At 43.8% G+C, this 23,542-nt stretch overlaps 1 protein-coding gene across 3 annotated transcripts in view; it reads left to right on the forward strand.

Annotated features, from left to right (window-relative positions):
- LOC129838473 (proton myo-inositol cotransporter-like) overlaps positions 1-23,542 on the forward strand; it is an 83,973-nt gene that overhangs the window by 33,672 nt on the left and 26,759 nt on the right. For all 3 annotated transcript variants that reach the window (XM_055905453.1, XM_055905454.1, XM_055905452.1), the window contains one exon: positions 22,944-23,052. In XM_055905453.1, coding sequence (XP_055761428.1) covers positions 22,944-23,052 — 109 coding nt within the window. The remainder of the gene's footprint in view (positions 1-22,943; positions 23,053-23,542) is intronic.

Genomic DNA, 23,542 nt, shown 5'->3' on the forward strand with positions numbered 1-23,542 from the left:
TGGGGTTTTTCAGAGGTGGCATACAGTCTGAGCTAACTCCCGGATTTGCTCCATAAAGCCTTTAACCCATGGTCGTGGCATTCCGTCAAGGAACTGAGGCCTTCCAAAAGGCCCTGTAGCAACTTCTGATGTCTCCCAATGGTGGTTCCCTGTAGGGAGACAGCGTGGCGGAGCTGGTCCAAGTCTGCTGGGTCTGTCATGGCCAGTTCGTACTATCATGACACAAGGCGAGTCCCAGATGCAGACACAGGAGGCAGATGGTTGGAGTCTTACAATATTTATTAATCCAATAGGGTAAGGCAAGAGAATGGTCGTGTACAGGCAAAAGGGTCAAAACCAGTTCAGTCAAAAAAGGTACCGAAGGGCAGGCAGATTCAAGGTCAGGGCAGGCAGGATGATCAGGCAGGCGGAAAAGTAGGCCAGAGTCAGGCAGGGGTCAAAACCGGGAAGACTATCAAAAAGAGAATAGCAAAAGGAGTATTGGAAAAACACGCTGGTTGACTTGACTAACATACAAGACGAACTGACACAGGGATAAATACACTGGGGAAAATAAGCGACACCTGGAGGGGGTGGAGACAATCACAGGAATAGGTGAAACAGACCAGGGCGTGACACATGGAACCAAAAAGGGTTCTTCAAAGGGTTCTCCTATGGGGACAGCCAAATGAACATTTTAGGTTCTAGATATCACCTTTGTCTTCTAAGAGTTTATGTACTGCATATAGTACTAATCATTTATTACATTTGGAAAGTGCTTTTCATTATACAGAATTATCTCAAAGTGCATAAAATAACCCCCACATATTTTATTTAATACAACTGACACAAAAAACACAGCTGAAACTACAAGGGACAAGGACACCAAGGAGCACAGCTATCAACAGGAAGCCTTCCTAAAGTGAAAAGTCTTTAGGCCCGTTTTAAAGGAGTCCTGAGTCTATGGTGCCTTCAGGTGGTCCGGGAGGGCATTCCAGAGGCTGGGGGCGGTCGAGCTGAAAGCCCAATCCCCCAAGGAGCGGAGCTTGGTCCTGGGGGCGTGGAGGAGCAGGCTATCGCTTGACCTGAGGGTGCGAGTGGGGTTACGGAGGGAGCGCAGTTCTTTGAGATAAGAAGGGGCATTTCCATGACTTTCTATACACTGGAAAGTCAGCAGGAGGGTTTTCAATTCGATCTTGAATGAGACGGGAAGTCAGTGCAGAGATGCCAGGATGGGGGTGTTGTGATTATTTTAAATGTAACCTCTATGTAACTAGCCAAGTCAGTTAAGAACAAATTCTTATTTACAATGACGGCCTACCCTGGCCAAACCCCGACAACGCTGGGCCAATCGTGCGCCGCCCTATGGGACTCCCAATCACGGCCCGATCACAGCCTGGATTTGAGCTAGGGACTGTAGCGAGGCCTCTTGCACTGAGATGCAGTGCCTTAGACAACTGCGCCACTCGGGAGCCCAATGTGATGGTGTTTCCGCACTCTCATCAGGATCCTGGCAGCCCTGTTCTGGATGTATTGGAGCTTCTGGAGACTCCTGCCGGGGATGCCGATGAATAGTGCGTCGCAGTAGTACAGCATTGAGGAGATAAGGCATGGACGGGATTCTCGGCATCAGACTGAGTGAGGGTAAGATGGAGTTTGGCAATGTACTTGAGGCGATAGAATGACGCTTTTACACAGTTGTTTGATGTAGCTGTCAAAGGTAAGAGGGGAATCAAGTTTCCACATCCAGATTGGAAACTGAGTGGGAGAGAGCGATGTTCTGTCCTGCGATACTGTATAGATGTTACAGCTGTCAAAGGCTTTGTCTTTCAACTATATAATTAACTTATCTTCAACGGGTTTCTTGACAGGCTCTGAGATAGCTTACTGCCTCCGAAATAATTGTCAGAGACTTTTTTTTTGCCAGTACAATTTAAACCTGATTTTTCAGCCATGAAGAAAATTATTTATCCTGTGCTTACCATCCACAGCAATTTTCCCCACCGCACAATCTCCCCATTTTATTCATAATTGCCATTTTAATCTCAATGGCTGCTATGCTTTCAGGTAATTGAACGATGCAGTATGTCATTCATAATGAGCACAAGGTATGCTACTATATTTGTTATCTGCTCGCTGTACAAATTTACAATGAGGTTTTATGCAATATTCCTCTCTCTCTCTTTCTCTCTTTCTTTCTCTCTGCCATTCTCTCTTTCTTGCTCACTGATATGTGGGCAGAAGAAGCAGATGAGAGGTTCGAGGAGATATTACACAGATAGACATTCATCCCGGAGATAGAGAGTGTAGCACAAGTCACATGCCTCTTCTCCTGCTCCTCTTCTGCTTGATTCATCATTTACCGTTTTAACATTTTATGGAATCGGTTGGTTGGTGCCTTAGATCTGATTAAATCATGTATCTGTTGGAACTTCGTTTATGGGGAAATGATGGGAATATACATTATATTTAGATTTGCATAATGAGAAATGAGGGAATACAAAAGAAGCACCTAGGATAATTTGGACTTTTATGAAATGTAGATGTTCAAATAGATTCCTTCAGTTATTAATGCCTGAAGATGGGATACATCCAAAATGGTACCCTATATAGCCTAAAAGGACTCTGGTGTTGTGAATAGAGTTCCATTTGGTACACAGACGTATACTCATTCACCCGTTGTATAGTCTTATTATTCTGTCATTTGGACTTAGGATGAGGCGTGTCGTGGTGTGTAACAGTCGAATGACACCCATGTTCATTTCCTAGCTTCGTTATCTGGAGACACAAGGGGATTTCCATTGTTATTTGAAATAAGGGATAATTTAATATTAACATGCTAGCGGCATTATCTTCTAATTCAGCTCAGCTAATCGAGTTTTGAATGAATATTCCTTTTCTTCCACTCTCATTTATTCTGTTTTACTTTCAAGCCCAAGGGAAACAATTCAGAAACAAACTGAATTAGTTTATCTTACTGAATATGTTTTCAACGATTTTACCCGTAAATATATTTGACCCGTGGATCCAACATTTTCACAGACATCAACTATTACCTACTTTATAATATTAGACGAGCTGGTATTGTACAGAGAGGGCCATTACATTCAACAAAGATCCCATTGAAGTCATGTAATGATGTAAAGGAAGCATTAGAGGAGAATGGAAGGCTATGACAGGCTAGAGGACAGCTATTACAGATGATCTCTGTCATAGCAGATGAAAGCATGCTAGGTAAAGCCCCGCCTTATCTCAGCTCACTGGTGACCATAGCAGCACCCACCCGTAGCACGCGGTCCAGCAGGTATATTTCACTGGTCATCCCCAAAGCCAACTCCCCCTTTGGCCGCCTTTCCTTCCAGTTCTCTGCTGCCAATGACTGGAACGAATTGCACAAATCACAGAAGCTGGAGTCTTTATATCTCCCTCACTAATTTTAAGCATCAGCTGTCAGAACTGCTCACCGATCATTGCACCTGTACACAGCCCATCTGTAAATAGCCGACCCAACTACCTCATCCCCATATTGTTATTCTTTTTTTTGCTCCTTTGCACAGTATCTCTACTTGCACATTCATCTTCTGCACATCTATCACCCAAGAGTTAATGCTAAATTGTAATTATTTTGCCACTATGGCCTATTTATTGCCTTACCTCCCTAATCTTACTACATTTGCACACACTGTATATACATTTTTCTATTGTGTTATCGACTGTACGTTTGTTTATCCCATGTGTAACTCTGTGTTGTTTGTGTTGCACTGGTTTGCTTTATCTTGGCCAGGTCGCAATTGTAAATGAGAACTTGTTCTCAACTGGCCTACCTGGTTAAATAAAGGTGAAATAAAAACATTATTTAAAAAAAAAAAGCATATTGAGTGAAGACAGAGCAATACTCTCACTCTCCACCAGTCTGATACTGGCCCTCTTATAAGCTACTTCTCACACAATGTTCTCTTGTGATTTGAGGTCTGTGAAGTCTGAGGTCTCTGAGGCACAGGAACACAACCCTGTACATAATAGCCAACCAAGAACAACCTACGCACAAACCTCTCGCTACTCAAATGGCTCCTAATAGACACAGGTTATTAGCTCTTCATTGATCTCAGCACACTTACATTACAATATTCATTATTGCTAAGTCACAAGAGAACATTGTGTGAGAAGTAATATCCAGAGTTGTAAATGATGCTGAAAAAAAGCAACAATGTTCTCTCTCTCTCTCTCTCTTTTTCTTTCTCTCTCTCTCTCTCTCGATCCCCTGCCATTTGGATCACATTTACGGAGCCATTTTTAGAAATCCAGGAGTTAGTTGTTAGGGGCTGTATCCCCCACCCTGGCAGAGCTCTCTCTCCACCATTTGCATTGGGGCATGTGTTAGTCTGGGAACCATGAATCTCAATGAGTGATGCCATTTTTTCCCCAGACAAACCACATAATGGACCCAGATATTATCCTCTACCTCTAGACTCCCAGCTCCTAGCCAGAGCAACAACATAGGGGGCTGAGATGATTGGTTGAAACTGGATGTGTGTGTGCGTGTGTGTGTGTGTGTGCGTGCGTGTGTTGCTCATGTGTTTTTGGAACAGTTCACATGTGATCATGTAGTTTTTCCCTAAGGATTCACATCGGGACGGAACTCTATGACGTTCTGTAGTTAGTGTTTATCCCGTGTATGTGTACATGTATGTGAGTGAGGGTGGTGAGTGACGTATGTACTGTACAGTATGTTATGTCATTTCCTCCTGTCATATTGAAGGTAAACCACAGATGCGCTATAGCCCTGTGTGACGTCCCAGGCGTTTGAGAACAGCTGTGAGAGCTTTCAAGAGTCCTCATCCTACGACACACACACACACACACACACACGCACGCACGCACGCACGCACGCACGCACGCACGCACGCACGCACGCACGCACGCACGCACGCACACACACACACACACACACACACACACACGCACACCTCATCATACGGCACATTCTTCCCACTGGGAGCTCAACATACTGTAGCTCACTTCACAGTGATAAAGTATTTACACTCATTGACTGTAAATGTGGCACAGGAGCTTGACCAAAAAAGAACAGCTTTAAGCCAAATGTAGCCAACTCTGTGGTCTTCCATCTATGAGACATGAAAGGGACTGCAATTTTACTGACGCTACAATTTTCCCCGCTCACTTCTCTCTGTCTCGCTGTCTCTCTCTCTCTCTCTCGCTCTCTCTTTCTTATCTCCTCTCAGAAGTAACGTTCCTATTCTAAATGTTTGTTCTGTAGTGTTAGATGGTTCTACCCATACAGACAGAGGCTCAGCCGAACATAAGTTATTAAACATGTACCCAGACACAGCCCATGTCTGCTTTGATTGAATGGATCAATTTGACCATTGATTTTTGTCCTGTTTTTGTGGAGAAAATGCTTTGTTTTTTTTGTCTTCTGAAAGCACCATCGAATCCCTTCTTTTAAAGGGTCCCAGGTGACTTTGTAGCAGACATCTTTTAGCAAGGTTTCAGTATCCTATCCTAAGAGATTCTGTTGTTGTGGTATACAAGCCTTTTTGTCAGGTTTCAGGGTTCTTCTTAATGAATAATGGGACTCAGTCATGAGGGAAAAAAGCTCTGATGAAAAGGCAATGTTTTTGTATTCACCAGCAAGGACAGAGGCATCACATTTAAAAGAGAGATGAAGGCTATAGTTAGAAACAGATAAGATTAGTATTCCTGCAACATTATTTTGTTGAAATATAATTTAATCTCTGACAAATGAAGCTACCTGATTGTACCCAATTGGCCATTATAATTTTTTGGATTCATATGATATTTTATAAATATAGTACCCAACATCTGATTTGGACCTTAGTCCTTTCTAATAATAATTAAGACATACGCAATCCCCAAAACATTGAAAAAGTCTCCCATGGACCCCCCAGTCCCCACCCCAATCCTACCCAAATGGACAGTATACAATATCAGTTCTCTATGTCTGAGAAGTAGTATGAAGCTGTGGCTTGCAGTATTGTTTCTTCATATGCATTCCCTGTTAATCTGGTGATGGTTATTTTCCTCCGTTCAGAGAAATTAGTCATTGAAGTTGTTTGCATTGTTTCCCATAAACAGTGTGATAGTACCGGGTGCCACTGTTTATGCTATACTGCCCTACACTGATGCTTTCAACTCTAATGTTATCAAACACACACTGAGCTCCGGTCAGCCTGATTCTCTGGAGGTGGTTGGGGTGGTGAGAGAGGAGAGAGCGAGAGGATGGATTTTTTATAATGTGAGGAAGACATACTGTAGAAGGTTGGGGGGTTGTGAGGCTCTTTTTTGACACAGAAACTGAGAGCGAGAGAGTTTGTGTATGTGTGTGCGTGAGTGTTTGCAGCAGAGTCAGCCGGCGCTTATCTTAATCAGTAGTATTACCTGTTAGTCTTTTGTTGTTTAGCTACATAACTATTCACCATTAGAGGCATCCATTGCCAAAGACTCCTGCTTTACTTTAAACTAATGATCTCCATAGATGATCAAGTGGGAGAGGACATATCAGAGAGAGAGAGAGAGAGAGAGAGAGAGAGAGAGAGAGAGAGAGAGAGAGAGAGAGAGAGAGAGAGAGAGAGAGAGAGAGAGAGAGAGAGAGAGAGAGAGAGAGAGAGAGAGAGAGAGAGAGAGAGAGAGAGAGATCAAAAGAGAACAAGAGAGAGAGAGAGAGAGCAAAAGAGAACAAGAGAGAGAGAGAGCAAAAGAGAACGAGAGAGAGCAAAAGAGAACAAGAGAGAGAGAGAGCAAAAGAGAACAAGAGAGAGAGAGAGCAAAAGAGAACAAGAGAGAGAGAGAGCAAAAGAGAACAAGAGAGAGAGAGAGCAAAAGAGAACAAGAGAGAGAGAGAGCAAAAGAGAACAAGAGAGAGAGAGAGCAAAAGAGAACAAGAGAGAGAGAGAGCAAAAGAGAACAAGAGAGAGAGAGAGCAAAAGAGAACAAGAGAGAGAGAGAGCAAAAGAGAACAAGAGAGAGAGAGAGCAAAAGAGAACAAGAGAGAGAGAGAGCAAAAGAGAGAGAGAGCAAAAGAGAACAAGAGAGAGAGAGAGCAAAAGAGAGAGAGAGAGAGAGCAAAAGAGAGAGAGAGCAAAAGAGAACAAGAGAGAGAGAGAGAGAGCAAAAGAGAACAAGAGAGAGAGAGAGAGAGCAAAAGAGAACAAGAGAGAGAGAGAGAGAGCAAAAGAGAACAAGAGAGAGAGAGAGAGAGCAAAAGAGAACAAGAGAGAGAGAGAGAGAGCAAAAGAGAACAAGAGAGAGAGAGAGAGAGCAAAAGAGAACAAGAGAGAGAGAGAGAGAGCAAAAGAGAACAAGAGAGAGAGAGAGCAAAAGAGAACAAGAGAGAGAGAGAGCAAAAGAGAACAAGAGAGAGAGAGAGCAAAAGAGAACAAGAGAGAGAGAGAGCAAAAGAGAACAAGAGAGAGAGAGAGCAAAAGAGAACAAGAGAGAGAGAGCAAAAGCAAAAGAGAACAAGAGAGAGAGAGCAAAAGCAAAAGAGAACAAGAGAGAGAGAGCAAAAGCAAAAGAGAACAAGAGAGAGAGAGAGAGAGAGCAAAAGCAAAAGAGAACAAGAGAGAGAGAGAGAGAGAGCAAAAGCAAAAGAGAACAAGAGAGAGAGAGAGAGAGAGAGAGAGAGAGAGAGAGCAAAAGCAAAAGAGAACAAGAGAGAGAGAGAGAGAGAGAGAGAGAGAGAGAGAGAGAGAGCAAAAGCAAAAGAGAACAAGAGAGAGAGAGAGAGAGAGAGAGAGAGCAAAAGAGAACAAGAGAGAGAGAGAGAGAGAGAGAGAGAGCAAAAGCAAAAGAGAACAAGAGAGAGAGAGAGAGAGCAAAAGCAAAAGAGAACAAGAGAGAGAGAGAGAGAGAGCAAAAGCAAAAGAGAACAAGAGAGAGAGAGAGAGCAAAAGCAAAAGAGAACAAGAGAGAGAGAGAGAGAGAGAGAGAGAGAGCAAAAGCAAAAGAGAACAAGAGAGAGAGAGAGAGAGAGAGAGAGCAAAAGCAAAAGAGAACGAGAGAGAGAGAGAGAGAGAGAGAGAGAGAGCAAAAGCAAAAGAGAACAAGAGAGAGAGAGAGAGCAAAAGAGAACAAGAGAGAGAGAGAGAGCAAAAGCAAAAGAGAACAAGAGAGAGAGAGAGAGAGCAAAAGCAAAAGAGAACAAGAGAGAGAGAGAGAGCAAAAGCAAAAGAGAACAAGAGAGAGAGAGAGAACAAAAGCAAAAGAGAACAAGAGAGAGAGAGAGAACAAAAGCAAAAGAGAACAAGAGAGAGAGAGAACAAAAGCAAAAGAGAACAAGAGAGAGAGAGAGAACAAAAGCAAAAGAGAACAAGAGAGAGAGAGAGAACAAAAGCAAAAGAGAACAAGAGAGAGAGAGAGAACAAAAGCAAAAGAGAACAAGAGAGAGAGAGAGAACAAAAGCAAAAGAGAACAAGAGAGAGAGAGAGAGAGAGAGAGAACAAAAGCAAAAGAGAACAAGAGAGAGAGAGAGAGAGAGAGAGAGAGAGAGAGAGAGAGAGAGAGAACAAAAGCAAAAGAGAACAAGAGAGAGAGAGAGAGAGAGAGAGAGAGAGAGAGAGAGAGAGAGAGAACAAAAGCAAAAGAGAACAAGAGAGAGAGAGAGAGAGAGAGAACAAAAGAAAAAGAGAACAAGAGAGAGAGAGAGAGAGAGAGAGAGAGAGAGAGAGAGAGAGAGAGAGAGAGAGAGAGAGAGAGAGAGAGAGAACAAAAGCAAAAGAGAACAAGAGAGAGAGAGAGAGAACAAAAGCAAAAGAGAACAAGAGAGAGAGAGAGAGAGAACAAAAGCAAAAGAGAACAAGAGAGAGAGAGAGAGAGAACAAAAGCAAAAGAGAACAAGAGAGAGAGAGAGAGAGAGAACAAAAGCAAAAGAGAACAAGAGAGAGAAAGAGAGAGAACAAAAGCAAAAGAGAACAAGAGAGAGAGAGAGAGAGAACAAAAGCAAAAGAGAACAAGAGAAAGAGAGAGAGAGAGAGAAGGATAGAGAGAATTAGAGGAAGAGCAAGAGGGAGCTAGAGAGAGAGAGAGAGACAGAAATGTATTGTGAGAGAGAAGGATAACGAAATAAAGAGAGAGAGGGACCGATAGGAGAGAGCAGAAGAGAGAAATGGAGAGGAGAGACGGCGAGCATAGAGAGAGAGAGCGAGAGAGGAGAGAGAAAGAGAGGTAGAGAGAGAGCAAAGGAGATCAAAACTTGCAACACTTCCAGTCGCCTGCAGGTTTTAGGCTGCTTATTAATTTTGAATAAGGCTGCTAGTGCAAAGGCCTAGATGTGATCTATGCACACGGAGGAGAGAAGAGTCTGCTCAACTCAGAGAGTATTTCGGGGCTCTGTAATTTGAATGTGTAAATATGTGATCATTATTTGCTATACTGTAGGTGCAAAACTATATACACAGACCAAGCCACTGCCTTTACATATTTCTATAGTGTCAGATTGTTCGAGCTGTCTTCAAATACACATTGTAGAACTCCTCTTAGATGTTTAGTATGGTGAGCCTTTGCATTGTACTTACTGTTTAGGTTTGTGTATCTCTCCCCATATCAATCATTTTCTCTGTGTGTGTGTGTGTGTGTGTGTTTGTGTGAGCATGTGTGTGTTAACGTGCATATGTGTGCATGTGTCCTATCTTCCTCTTCTCTCTCCTCTCTCCCATTATCAGCCTGCTCCCCGAAGGTTCCGATGTTGGACAATATGCTTCTGTTCGCTGCTTCCTTATCCCCCTCTCTGTATCTCTGCTCATCTGTGTTATATAAATGCCATTGCCCGTCCCTTAATGTGTCAGTTTACTCTCATCTTATAGAGGAAGCCTAACTGAGCTGGACTATGCGTCATCAATGCGCACACATACAGTAATGCTATATGCAGCCTGCCCTCCCACTGCTATATGCTCAATATGAATGCTCAATGTTAATGTAATTATGACGGTCCACAGGTGGGCTAGAGGAACATGTTATCATTTCAGTGAATGAATGATCATGGATGAAGGGAGATGGGAATACCGAATGTAATCTTAAGCTCTGAAATGCAGTAGACGCACACTGAAAAGCTTGCGTAACTGTTAAATAATACAAGTGCTAAATCTGAGCTAGAGAGTGTATACGTTTGAAAAATGCCTCCCTCCTGTCTCCTGGCGATCTGTGTGAAATGTGATCTAACTCTCACCAGTCTCCCCTTTTGCACTCTTACGTAACCTGGAAAAGATGTCAGATGTCTTAACGCTTCAACCTCAAAGGGAAATCCTATGTAACTGTAGCCCTCTGCTCTCTCCATGCACGATGAAATTACACAGAGATAAGCTCTCTCGTCTAATTTATCAATTGATCAATGAGATTGTTTGTTGCTTTTGTTTTATTTGCCTGTTTGCACTGGGAGGTTTTAAAACGGCATCAGGCACTGACATCGCCAACTCTTTTTGCATCAAAGTAAAGTCATGTCCTCTACTCCTCTGTCATCCTGATTGTGTTCTTGTCTTCTGTTCTTCTGTTCTCTCCTCCTTCGTATTAAACTGTATATCAGTGTCTCATGAGAAGACAGCAGAGTGTTATTGACCGTAACTCAGTGTCAGTGTTTGTTCTTCTGTAAAGCCAAACGCTATGGAACGGAACAGAACAGGCCTGATCATAAAAGGATGGATCACTAGATCTGTGTCTCACAGACCGGACAGCAGGGATCTCACACAGGGATAGGTTCACAGACAAAAGGACAACGTCAGGGAACCGATAGTCCAGACAGACTAGGAGAATTGGGCAAACTGTACGTGTGTGTGTGTGTGTGTTTGTGTATGTAATCAGACCCCTTGACTTTTTCCACATTTTGTTAGGTTACAGCCTTATTCTAAAGTTGATTAAATCGTTTTTTCCCCCTCATCCATCCACACACAATACCACATAATGATGAAACAAAAACAGATTTTTTGTTGCTAATTTATTATTACAAAAAACTGAAATATGACATTTACATATGTATTCAGACCCTTTACTCAGTACTTGTTGAAGCACCTTTGGAAGCAATTACAGCCTCGAGTCTTCTTGGGTATGACGCTACAAGCTTGGCACACTTGTATTTGGGGAGTTTCTCCCATTCTTCTCTGCAGATCCTCTCAAGCTCTGTCAGGTTGGATGGGGAGCGTCGCTGCATAGCTATTTTCAGGTATCTCCAGAGATGTTCGATCGGGTTCAAGTCCGGGCTCTGGTTGGACCACTCAAGAACATTCAGAGACTTGTACCGAAGCCACTCCTGCGTTGTCTTGGCTGTGTGCTTAGGATCGCTGTCCTGTTGGAAGGTGAACCTTCGCCCCAGTCTGAGGTCCTGAGCCATCTGGAGCAGGTTTTCATCAAGAATCTCTCTGTACTTTGCTCCGTTCATCTTTGCCTCGATCTTGACTAGTCTCCCTGTCCCTGCCACTGAAAAACATCTCCACAGCATGATGCTGCCACCACCATGCTTCAACTGAGGGATGGTGCCAGGTTTCCTCCAGATGTGACGCTTGGCATTCAGGCCAAAGAGTTCAGTCTTGGTTTCATCAGACCAGAGAATCTTGTTTCTCATGGCCTAAGAGTCTTTAGGTGCCTTTTGGTAAACTCCAAGAGGGATGTCATGTGCCTTTTACTGTGGAGTGGCTTCCGTCTGGCCACTCTACCATGAAGGTCTAATTGGTGGAGTGCTGCAGAGATGGTTGTGATTCTGGATATCAGGATAAGGTAAGACCCAGATACAGACCGTGTCGAAGTAACAATGTTTATTACAGCAACAGAGGCAAAGGTACAGGACAGCCGGCAGGCTCAGGGACAGGTCAGGCAGAGGTCGGTAATCCAGATAGGGGCAAAGGTACAGGATAGCAGGCAGGCTCAGGGACAGGTCAGGCAGAGGTCGGTAATCCAGATAGGGGCAAAGGTACAGGATAGCAGGCAGGCTTAGGATCAGGGGCAGGCAGAGTGGTCAGGCGGGCGGGTTCAGGGTCAGGACAGGCAAGGGTAAAAAAAACAGGAGGGCGAGAAAAAGCGGGGCTGGGAAAAGACAGGAGCTGACAGGACAAACGCTGGTAAGCTTGACAAACAAGACGAACTGGCAACAGACAAACAGAAAACAAGGGTAAAAGTACACAGGGGATAATGGGGAAGATGGGGTGGAGACAAGTATAAAGACAGGTGAAACAGATCAGGGCGTGACACTGGAAGGTTCTCCCATCTCCACAGAGGAACTTTAGAGCTCTGTCAGAGTGACCATCGAGTTCTTGGTCATCTCCCTGACCAAGGCCCTTCTCCCCTGATTACTCAGTTTGGCCGGGCGGCCAGCTCTAGGAAGAGTCTTTATGGTTCCAAACTTCTTCCATTTAAGAATGATTGAGGCCACTGTGTTCTTGGGGACTTAAGATAATGCAGGATTTTTTTGTATCCTTCCCCAGATCTGTGCCTCGACACAATATTGTCTCGGAGCTCTACGGACAATTTCTTCGACCTCATGGCTTGGTTTTGTTATGACATGCACTGTCAACTGTGGGACCTTATATCGACAGGTGTTTGCCTTTCCAAATCATGTCCAATCAATTGAATTTACAATTGGTGGACTCCAATCAAGTTGTAGAAACATCTCAAGGATGATTAATGGAAACAGGATGCACCTGAGCTCAGTTTCGAGTCATTGCAAGGGTCTGAATACTTATAAGGTATTTCATTTTTAGTTAAAATATATATATATATATACATTTGCAAACATTTCTAAAAACCTGTTTTTGCTTTGTCATTATGGGGTATTGTGTGTAGATTGCTGAGGATACTTTTTTTAAATCAATTTTTTAATAAAGCTGTAATGTAACAAAATGTGGAAAAAGTCAAGAGGTCTGGATACTCTCCGAAGGCACTGTATGTGTGTTTGTGTCCATCTTACTGTCTGTCTGACTGTGCTTGGCTTGGCTCTCTTCGCCTACGGAGCGGCTCCTAGCAACCGCCGTTGGCCGGCCCTCAGTGCCCTCGGATAACCACCCAGCTGCTTCCCCTATACATCTGTAGAGAGGGAACAACAAAGTTGGAAAGGAGGAGAGGAGAGATAGACGGGTGAGGAAAGAGGAGGGGAGCGGAGAGAGGGAAGAAGAGGAGAGGGAGAGAGAGGAGATTAAAGAGGAGAGGGGAAAGAGGCTGTCAATATTAAAGTGCTCTGCTTTCTAATAATGTTTTATGAAAATGTCCTGACCTTGCTGAAATCTCTTCGACACTTATGTAAAATTACATGTGGAACAGAAGGAGCTTTTTCCATCATCTCTGAAAGGAATTTGTTGTTCATCTTCCTGTAGATGGGAGTTCCATTGCTTGCTTCATTAAGTTCCTTGGGTTGACTTCTGTCTGTCCCTAACCTAATCAAACTATCTATTGACGACAGAGGATTGCATTCCACAACCTTACACATGACTTACGAATCAATAAAAAGATAGGGACATTAATCTCCATTGCTTATCAGTAGCTGGATTGGAATCCTAATCAGTATACTGAAAAGTTTAATCCTTCTCAAAGGAACGTAATATAATCAACATGTTGTCAAACGTCTCTGTCTCTTTCCCTCACTCACTCTCCCCTCCCCCTATCCCTTCATCCCTCTTTCTCTTGTTCCCTTTCTCCCTCTCTTCCTCCCCCACATTCCCTCTTTGTCTCTCTCCATCTATTTCCTTGCTCTCTCTCTCTCTCTCTCTCTCTCTCTCTCTCTCTCTCTCTCTCTCTCTCTCTCTCTCTCTCTCTCTCTCTCGCTGTCTCTCTGTCTCTCTGTCTCTCTGTCTCTCTCTCTATCTCTCTGTCTCTCTCTCTCTCTCTCTCTCTCTCCCTTTTGGCACTGTGGCTACATTCATCCTGTCACTCTCCGTTGAGTAGCCTAAGACAGGCAGTGAGAGAGAGGATGGTTTTAATGAAATGTTTCCACTGTAGTAATCAAACAGTGACGGGTGCCTGTGCAGAAGGTTCCATGAGAGAACAACTAGGAACCATTTCTGGGTTATTTGATGTGCAGAACAAAACATCCCACTTAATGAAGCCATCGCTATACCAACATTGGAAAATTCACTCTAATTGGAGTCGCTTGGGTGTTTCCCTGGCGAAGGTTGCCATGGGGAAATGATATAATTGGGGATTCCATTGGTGGATATCAAAGGGGAGAAGATATCGCTCTCATTAAGACCCCATAACACTGGCCTCATCTGACTGTGCACTAATTAGGTTTTAATTCAGCTGTGTGTAGTGTGTTTCCTTTGTACTGGATGGCTACTGCACTCTGTTGGTTTGATATGAGTAATATGGATTGAAATTAAAGAGAGGAGCATTATCTTTGTGTTAGACTTTTAAAGGATAGGTGGTGTGTGTATAATGGCTAAAATGGCCTTTATGGTTAGAGCATTACTTGGACTGACAGACCGCCGTGAACCAACTGGGACAGATAGAGATACATCGGAAGCTAAACTCACTCAAATGAACACTGCATTACGATGGAAAGCACATTCTATCCCCGTTCCCTTCTTTCCACCCTACAGTTTTTTTTCAATCCCAGTACTGGTCCTACCCAGTACTAGATAGGTGAACCTAATAAAGTGTCCGGTGAGTGTACAGTAATGTCAAATCTGAAAACATAGTCTGGGAAAGTGGTACATGGGACCATAGAAGCACTGTCTGATAAAGAATGATGATGAAATATTACATCCATAGATAATGTAGTCCAATTGGTTCATGTTCCACGGTAATTGGTGTCAATGGATCTCGTTATCCTGAAACTTTCATGATCTTAACATGGAATATTGTTCGTCAGTTTCCATAAAACTATGCATTAAGAGTAATGCAACAGTTATCATTTTGAGCAGTTTTATCAATTGATAATGATCCATGTAATGAAATGAATAGGCAGTCATCTCAGATGTAATGTGTGAATTCCATTTTGAAATGGTAGTACTTTGATGTTAAGTTGTGTCATTTTGAACAGGTGATTTTAGTTCAATGAACAAATGATCTTATCTTAATGTGTATTGTATCCAAGCAATTGGGAAAAGTGTTAGAGTTTTGAAAAATGTGCATTTTGATCATTGGTTGTGAGCTTTGTGTCTAGAGTTTTGAAAAACGACATCAAGGTTCCGAAATTAGGGCCAAATTGATTGTAAAACACTGTAATGTAGGGTTCATTTGAGTGAGTATAGCTTCCCATTTATCTCTATCTGTCCCTCGCCCTGCTATTCCCCTCTCCCCCCTCTATCTATCTCTCTCCCTCTATCATCTCTGTGTGTGTGTGTGTGTGTGTGTGTGTGTGTGTGTGTGTGTGTGTGTGTGTGTGTGTGTGTGTGTGTGTGTGTGTGTGTGTGTGTGTGTGTGTGTGTGTGTGTGTGTGTGTGTGTGTGTGTGTGTGTGTGTGTGTGTGTGTGTGTGTGTGTGTGTGTGTGTGTGTGTGTGTGCCCGTGTCTCTGCCTGTGTGTGTGTTACTTTCCCCAGCACGAAAGACGAAAATGTCGCTCAAACAGAAAGGGAAACTAACAGAGTCACTGACCCACAACCAAAACCAAACAGGTGTGGTTTTAGGAAGACACTCATGGTGGTGTACACTGAAAGTTGACTAGCAACAACAACTGGAACCTTAAAGCCACCCACCATGAGCACCTACTAAGCCTGCCCAAGAAGAGGCAAACAAAATAAAAAAAAACACAAAACTTAAAAACAACAAGCAAACCAAAATCAGATAAATGATTGTTTGTCAAGAATCAAAATAGGGAGCGCCAACTAAAGGTGCTAACCCTCTGCATCTATCAAGACAACTGGAGCACTGGGCCAGTTAAATAGCACCTGACAACCAGCACAGGTGTAACACATACTAACTATTAGATGACACCAATCGGTGCTATACTGTACGTGCTAAAGTCCAACCTCAAAACATAAATGGAAAAACCAAAGCCTGTAACACTGTCCCCCTTAAGACAGCAAATATGTCCTGTATTTTCCTAAGACAAGTTTGCTCACCACCAACAGAAAACAACTTCCACTTCACAACACGGTCAACTTAAATGCGTCCCCTTCTCCAATGTAAACATGGAGTCCACAGGGTGTCAACAATTAAATGTAAGACAAAACACTATTGGCATTCTCTCAACCAGCTTCACCTGGAATGCTTTTTCAACAGTCTTGAAGGAGTTCCCATGTATGCTGATTACTTGTTGGCGGCTTTTCCTTCACTCTGCGGTCCAACTCATCCCAAACCATCTCAATTGGGTTGAGGTCGGGTGATTGTAAAAGCCAGGTCATCTGATGCAGCACTCCATCACTCTCCTTCTTGGTCAAATAGCACTTACACAGCCAGGAGGTGTGTTGGGTCATTGTCCTGTTGAAAAACAAATGATAGTCCCTCTAAGCGCAAACCAGCTGGGATGGCATATCGCTGCAGAATGCTGTGGTGGCCATGCTGGTTAAGTGTGCCTTGAATTCTAAATAAATCATGACCTTGTCACCAGAAAAGCACCATCACACCTCCTCTATGCTTCACTGTGGGAACCACACATGCAGAGATCATCTGTTTACCTACTCTGCGTCTCACAAAGACACGGCGGTTGGAACCAAAAATCTCAAATGTGCACTCATCAGACCAAAGGACAGATTTCCACCGGTCTAATGTCAATTGCTTGTGTTTCTTTGCCCAAGCAAGTCTGTTCTTCTTATTGGTGTCCTTTAGTATTTTTATTCACAGCAATTTGACCATGAAGGCCTGATTCCTCTGAACAGTTGCTGTTGAGATGTGTCTGTTACTTGAACTCTGTGAAGCATTTATTTGGGCTGAAATCTGAGGCTGGTAACTCTAATGAACTTATCCTCTGCAGCAGAGGTAACTCTGGGTCTTTCATTCCTGTGGCGGTCCTCATGAAAGCTAGTTTCATCATAGCGCTTCATGGTTTTTGCAACTGCATTTATGTTTTTTTTTGCCATAATATGGACTTGGTCTTTTACCAAATAGGCTAAAATCTTCTATATACCACCCATACTGTACATTGTCACAACACAACTGATTGGCTCAAATGCATTAAGAAGGAAATAAATTCCACAAATTAACTTTTAACACGGCACACCTGTTATTTGAAATGCATTCCAGGTGACTATCTCATGAAGCTGGTTGAGAGAATACCAAGAGTGTGCAAAGCTGTCATCAAGGCAAATGGTGTCTACTTTGAAGATTCTCAAATCTCAAATATATTTTGATTTTATACAATTTTTTGGGTTACTATATGATTCCATATGTGTTATTTCATAGTTTTGATGTCTTCACTATTATTCTACAATGTAGAAAATAGTAAAAATAAAGAAAAATCCTTGAGTGAGTAGGTGTGTCCAAACTTTTGACTGCTACTGTATATATATAAATTATGTTCTTATTTATAAATGCCTAACTCTCACAAGTAAAAAAAAAAAACAATACAGAACGTGCAGTCAAAATAAATTGTGAGCCAGGGAAACACACTAGCTAAACGCAAAACACAAAACTTATTGACTGCCCACCCCTTGAGACACAATCAGTAACCAAGTTGTCCTTACCACGGACACGTCTGATTTCAAGGGGAAACTCCTGCTATATCCGCAGTAACTTTCCGCCCGTGATTTTCCTCAGTGGAATGGCCTCAGGGAAACGAGTTGCAGTGCTCATGATGGTTAAGTGAAACTGGTCGCCACTCTTGGCTTTGGGCAAAGGACCAACACAGTCCACCAGAACCCTCCTGAAATGTTTGTCAAATCAGGAATAGGCTGCAAAGGTGCAACCGCCACAGCTTGGTTTGGTTTTCCCGTCCGCTGGCTAACAAGATTTACAGTAATACACAACATCCTGTTTCAGACCAGTGTGGCGACTGAATCAGAATTAGTTGGGTAACATAGATAAGATCTTTTATTTGCATAATATGCTTATGTGAAATACTTGTCATTAGAATGTTTCCCTTTGGACTATAGGGTTGGCAGTGTCACTTTTCCCTTCTCAGCTAGGGAAAAGTCACTTGGGGCCCAGAGAGTGTAGAGGTCAGAATGGAACATTGTCTTCATATGTGAATGTATCTGTTAAACCATGTGAAGGGATGGCGTGATTAAGGGGGAACCAGTTAGTTGTCTCCACAATGTCTGTACGCCAGTCACTCCCTACTTTTCCCATTGGGGGGAGGAGTATGGCAGTGTCTGGAACCATTGTATATCCCCTCTGATGTTGTACTTATCTTGAGATAGTATATGACCTAGAAGTCACTCCCCTTAGTGAGCTTGTCCAGGAGTGGGGAGAAGAGGCGGTTTCCTTGAGATGGGAGAATATAATTGTTGACAATTGAGTTATGCCTTGGATGAGGTAATGTTTTGGTACTATGAAGTACCAGGAACGAGATTAGAACCTCGTCTTAGAGATCAAACTGGACAATAATTTATAGCTAATGCTATCTGGCTATGGGATACTCCTTTCTGAAGTAAAAGGCCCTTTGTGAAGTTTTCCTAAGATCTGTGGTTCGTCATGTAATTTGAGAGGGGTGTATCTTGGCTATAAAAGATCTTGGTATTCTTTTGTAGGCACTCTCATAATTCATTATAGACACTGAATTGATCTGAGAGTCAAAGGGCGATTTTAAAGCTCACATATTATTAAAGATGAAATTTAAGAAACTCTGACTGGTGTGTGGTTTATAACTCTCCTCATTTGGTAATACAGGAAATTGCCACGACACCAGACCTGAAGACATTATGCTCGATACGGTCATATGTCTTATTCAATCAAGTTTATTTTATATAGTCCTTCGTACATCAGCTAATATCTCGAAGTGCTGTACAGAAACCCAGCCTAAAACCCCAAACAGCAAGCAATGCAGGTGTAGAAGCACGGTGGCTAGGAAAAACTCCCTAGAAAGGCCAAAACCTAGGAAGAAACCTAGAGAGGAAACAGGCTATGAGGGGTGGCCAGTCCTCTTCTGGCTGTGCCGGGTGGAGATTATAACAGAACATGGCCAAGATGTTCAAAATGTTCATAAGTGACAAGCATGGTCAAATACTAATCAGGAATAAATGTCAGTTGGCTTTTCATAGCCAATCATTAAGAGTTGAAAACAGCAGGTCTGGGACAGGTAGGGGTTCCATAACCGCAGGCAGAACAGTTGAAACTGGAATAGCAGCAAGGCCAGGTGGACTGGGGACAGCAAGGAGTCATCATGCCCGGTAGTCCTGACGTATGGTCCTAGGGCTCAGGTCCTCCGAGAGAGAGAAAGAAAGAGAGAAGGAGAGAATTAGAGAGAGCCAAGATTTTCAAAATGTTCATAAATGACAAGCATGGTCAAATAATAATCAGGAATAAATGTCAGTTGGCTTTTCATAGCCGATCATTAAGAGTTGAAAGCAGCAGGTCTGGGACAGGTAGGGGTTCCATAACCGCAGGCAGAACAGTTGAAACTGGAACAGCAGCAAGGCCAGGTGGACTGAGGACAGCAAGGAGTCATCATGCCCGGTAGTCCTGACGTATGTTCCTAGGGCTCAGGTTCTCAGAGAGAGAGAAAGAAAGAGAGAAGGAGAGAATTAGAGAGAGCATACTTAAATTCACACAGGACACTGGATAAGACAGGAGAAGTACTCCAGATATAACCAACTGACCCTAGCCCCCCGACACATAAACTACTGCAGCATAAATACTGGAGGCTGAGACAGGAGGGGTCAGGAGACACTGTGGCCCCATCCGATGATACCCCCGGACAGGGCCAAACAGGAAGGATATAACCCCACCCACTTTGCCAAAGCACAGCCCCCGCACCACTGAAGGGATATCTTCAACCACCAACTTACAATCCTGAGACAAGGTCGAGTATAGCCCACAAAGATCTCCACCACAGCAAGGGGGGCGCCAACCCAGACAGGAAGATCACGTCAGTAACTCAACCCACTCAAGTGACGCACCCCTCCTAGGGACGGCATGAAAGAGCACCAGTAAGCCAGTGACTCAGCCCCTGTAATAGGGTTAGAGGCAGAGGATCCCAGTGGAGAGATTGACCCCAAGATGGCCTGCCATACTACCATCGCGAGCCAACCTCAGTATCTCTTGTCGAAGCATACCTGGAACGACAATTGGAGATACACTGGGCCAGTCATCCTGCCCAGAAGTGGTGCGAGGTTGCCATATCCTCATTAGAACACCATCTCTGTCAACGTAACCCACCCAAACTTCATCAACTCCTCCTCTGGACATATCTCGTCAAAAAGAGAGATATCAGCTGCTTCCTAGACATCGAAGTATCAACTCCAGGAACCCTTTCTTCCTTCAGCGGTCCTACTGACGTTTGGGGTTTTCAAAGGAGAGGTCAACTCAAGAGGTTTACTGAAATCAGGATCACCCATAAACGTCTCGGACAGATCAACCATGGTGGGATCGCTGACATCCTCTTCAATACTTGACTTGCTCCTGGTGACTTTTCTAGACAGAGCATGTGTAACGGCACACGCTGGGAACCCTCTAGGGTACTGATAACCCATCAGGTTCCTCTACTCTAGGTTCCTTACAAGTTGCAGGATTTGGCACAACCTTCCCTCTAGCCAAATTGTTTCCCAAAATGAATGATGCCCCCTTCACCGGTTGGCTAGGCCAACGGAACCAGAAATAACATCAGACTCGAGTTCCACGTTATACAAAGGAACTTCCATGCAACCCATTTCCATGCCTTGTACTAACACACTGTAACCAGTTGCTGAAGTGTCAGACAAAGGCAAAACATCCTCCAAAATGAAGTGTCTCGCAGTATCTTCACCGGCTGCTTAATAGCATTGCCACTCTGCAGAGATACAAACCTGTCCGAAACAAAGGGTTCATACACATCCAAAATGTTGTTTAGGACATACCCCAATCCCAACCAGAGACTTAATGGGCCGTACTGCTCACACAAGATGAGGCTGCACGCTCATCTTGTTAAGCCCTGTGCTCCAATTCTTCATTTATGTTGATCCAATCTCTCCTCGCGTTCTCTTTCCTTGTGCCCGAGCTCTAATTTCTGTTGTTCAAGCTCACATTTTTGTTGCTCCAACTTTGCCTTTAGTTCTACCTCCCGTTTGTTGCAAGTCTACGGGACGTACTTTGCTACCGGTAGCGCCCTATTCATCAGCCTCTCTCCCTGGAAGGATTTCTTCCTCCACTAAAGCAGTACCGATGAACACTTTAATTACAGCTTTTGGATCGCCAGATGCCACCTTAATGTCATAATGCTTTGAAATGACGAGCAGATTCGCCTTTGTACATTGACAGTATCTAGCATCTCCCATGTAAGGTTTTCCACAATTGCTTCCAACTTAAAATCCATGGCTTTATTTTTTATTTTATTAGCCTTTATGCAACTTTCCCAATCGTATAACCCCTCAAGGTGAATGTCAGTGACAGAAACTCTACCACAAAAGTGTATTTTGAACACTCAAATATCTGGGCACAGCAGAGCTTCAGAGTAGGTGACTAGAGCGACAACCATACTCATGGGACACAAGATCCCGGACGAGCCACCATTTTGTTACCTTCCCCCTTTTATTTGAACGACATTTTAGATTTTCTTGCTGCGGAATATGAATGCATGCACAAGCAGCATGTGTTTGTGTTCATCAGTCTGTGTGTGTGTTTGTGCGTCTCTGTGAAGTTAGCGCTTCGTTCATTAACACACCCATAACCAGTTGGTCCACGGCCGATCTGTCTGTCCATGTCTCAGGATCTGAGCTGCAGCTAATCAGCTCTCTGTCCTCTGGCATTGTCTCCTGGGGGGCCGTTCAATCCTGCCTCTACAATGTTAGCGCTCTGCAAATTGTTGACTCTCATAAACGCATCACTTCCTCTCAGTTTCTGATGGCTGCATTTGTATCCTGGCAGCTCATGTCCACACTCACGTTACTCACGCAGTCGATAAACACAAACACACAGTCCAAGTCAACATTCACTCCCGTCAGCTAGTAATAATAAGGTGTACCGGTAACATTTGGAGACTTCCATGACGGTTTATGATATCTTTCTATTATTTTGTGATACACACGATATAAACAGATCTCTCTCTAGATTGATTAATAACATAGCTAAGCTTATGAGGCATAAGAGACATCCATACATGTATTCAAAGATAGTGACAGCAGTAATAGTCAGAAAGCGTTGTGCTGGGAAGAACAGCGTGATTTGATTGGTGCCCCCGGTGAGTGTAGCTGGGTGCAGAGTGGCTCGGTCAGTGTTGATTGGTTCTCGGGAGAGCCTGCTGTGACTGGTCCTGGGGAGAGTGTTTTCTGTTTCAGTGGGGCGCTGTCCGGTAGCTGTGCGTGTGTGTGTGTGTGTGTGTGTGTGTGTGTGTGTGTGTGTGTGTGTGTGTGTTCAGCCTGTCTGGGAGCTAAAGGAGCTCTTCCCAGCCCAGCGAGCATCCACCCACTCACAGCTGCTCCCCTCCAACACTGTGTGTATTCGTGTGTGTTTTTTGTCTGTGTTTGTCAGCCTGTGTCTGTGTGTGTGCCCATATTTGTCCATTATTGTGTGTGTTTCATATCTCAGTGGATTAAGTCAGTCAGTCAGTCAGTGTGTGAGTCTCTTTATCAAAGCTCTGCATACCTGTCCAGACGTTTTGTCCTATTATGACTGCTTCTCCCTGGAGTCTCTGTTTGAAGGTCTCAGCTATAAGCCTGCCGGCTTCTGCTGCTGCCTCAGACACTACTTTACGTTCAGACCGAACAGAACTAACTTCAGCCACTTGTTGGTATCGCTGTTGGCCTGTTTCGTGTGTGTTGTGTTTGTCCATTGATAGGCTGATGATGATCAAAAGGTCTATTCTATCCTCTGCTCCTGTGTGTGTGTGTGTGTGTGTGTGTGTGTGTGTGTGTGTGTGTGTGTGTGTGTGTGTGTGTGTGTGTGTGTGTGTGTATGTGTGTGTGTGTGTGTGTGTGTGTGTGTGTGTGTGTGTGTCCAGATGGCCCTGTGATCTGGAGGATGCTGACCTACCCCCCCACACGGAGAGCACTCCTGGTGGGATGTGGACTACAGATGTTCCAACAGCTCTCTGGGATCAACACCGTCATGTGAGTACACAGCCTTTAGTATCTTGGTGGCCTTAGCGGCCCCTGCACATTGACTATGGTACTGGCCCTGATCTGTATCTACTTGCATTCTCGTGTTTCTTTATCGTATCTTCGTATTCCTTGTGTTGTTTTTCTGCACTGTTGGGAAAGAGCTCGCAAGTAAACATTTCACTGTACTGTTTTACGCCTGTGGTGTCCTGTACACATGGCGAATAACTTTGAAACTTGTTGGTTCGATTTTCCACGTGAAGGAGATTTTTCTTATTTAACTCTGCATGTTGGGAAAGAGCAAGTCAGCATTTTACTGTAAGGTCTACACTTGTTGTACTTGGCGCATGTGATTTTGATTTGATTTGATTTTGTGGGTGAGGCCCTGTTTATAGACTAGCGTCCTGTCCAGGGGATGTACTTGTACATCCAGCTGCCTCACGCTACAGAAACAGGAGATCTGCTCCGGCTCCTATGCGCCGTTTCGGCTCCCGCAAACCAA

Source organism: Salvelinus fontinalis, chromosome 39, assembly GCF_029448725.1.
Source record: "Salvelinus fontinalis isolate EN_2023a chromosome 39, ASM2944872v1, whole genome shotgun sequence".
Classification (NCBI taxonomy): domain Eukaryota; kingdom Metazoa; phylum Chordata; class Actinopteri; order Salmoniformes; family Salmonidae; genus Salvelinus; species Salvelinus fontinalis.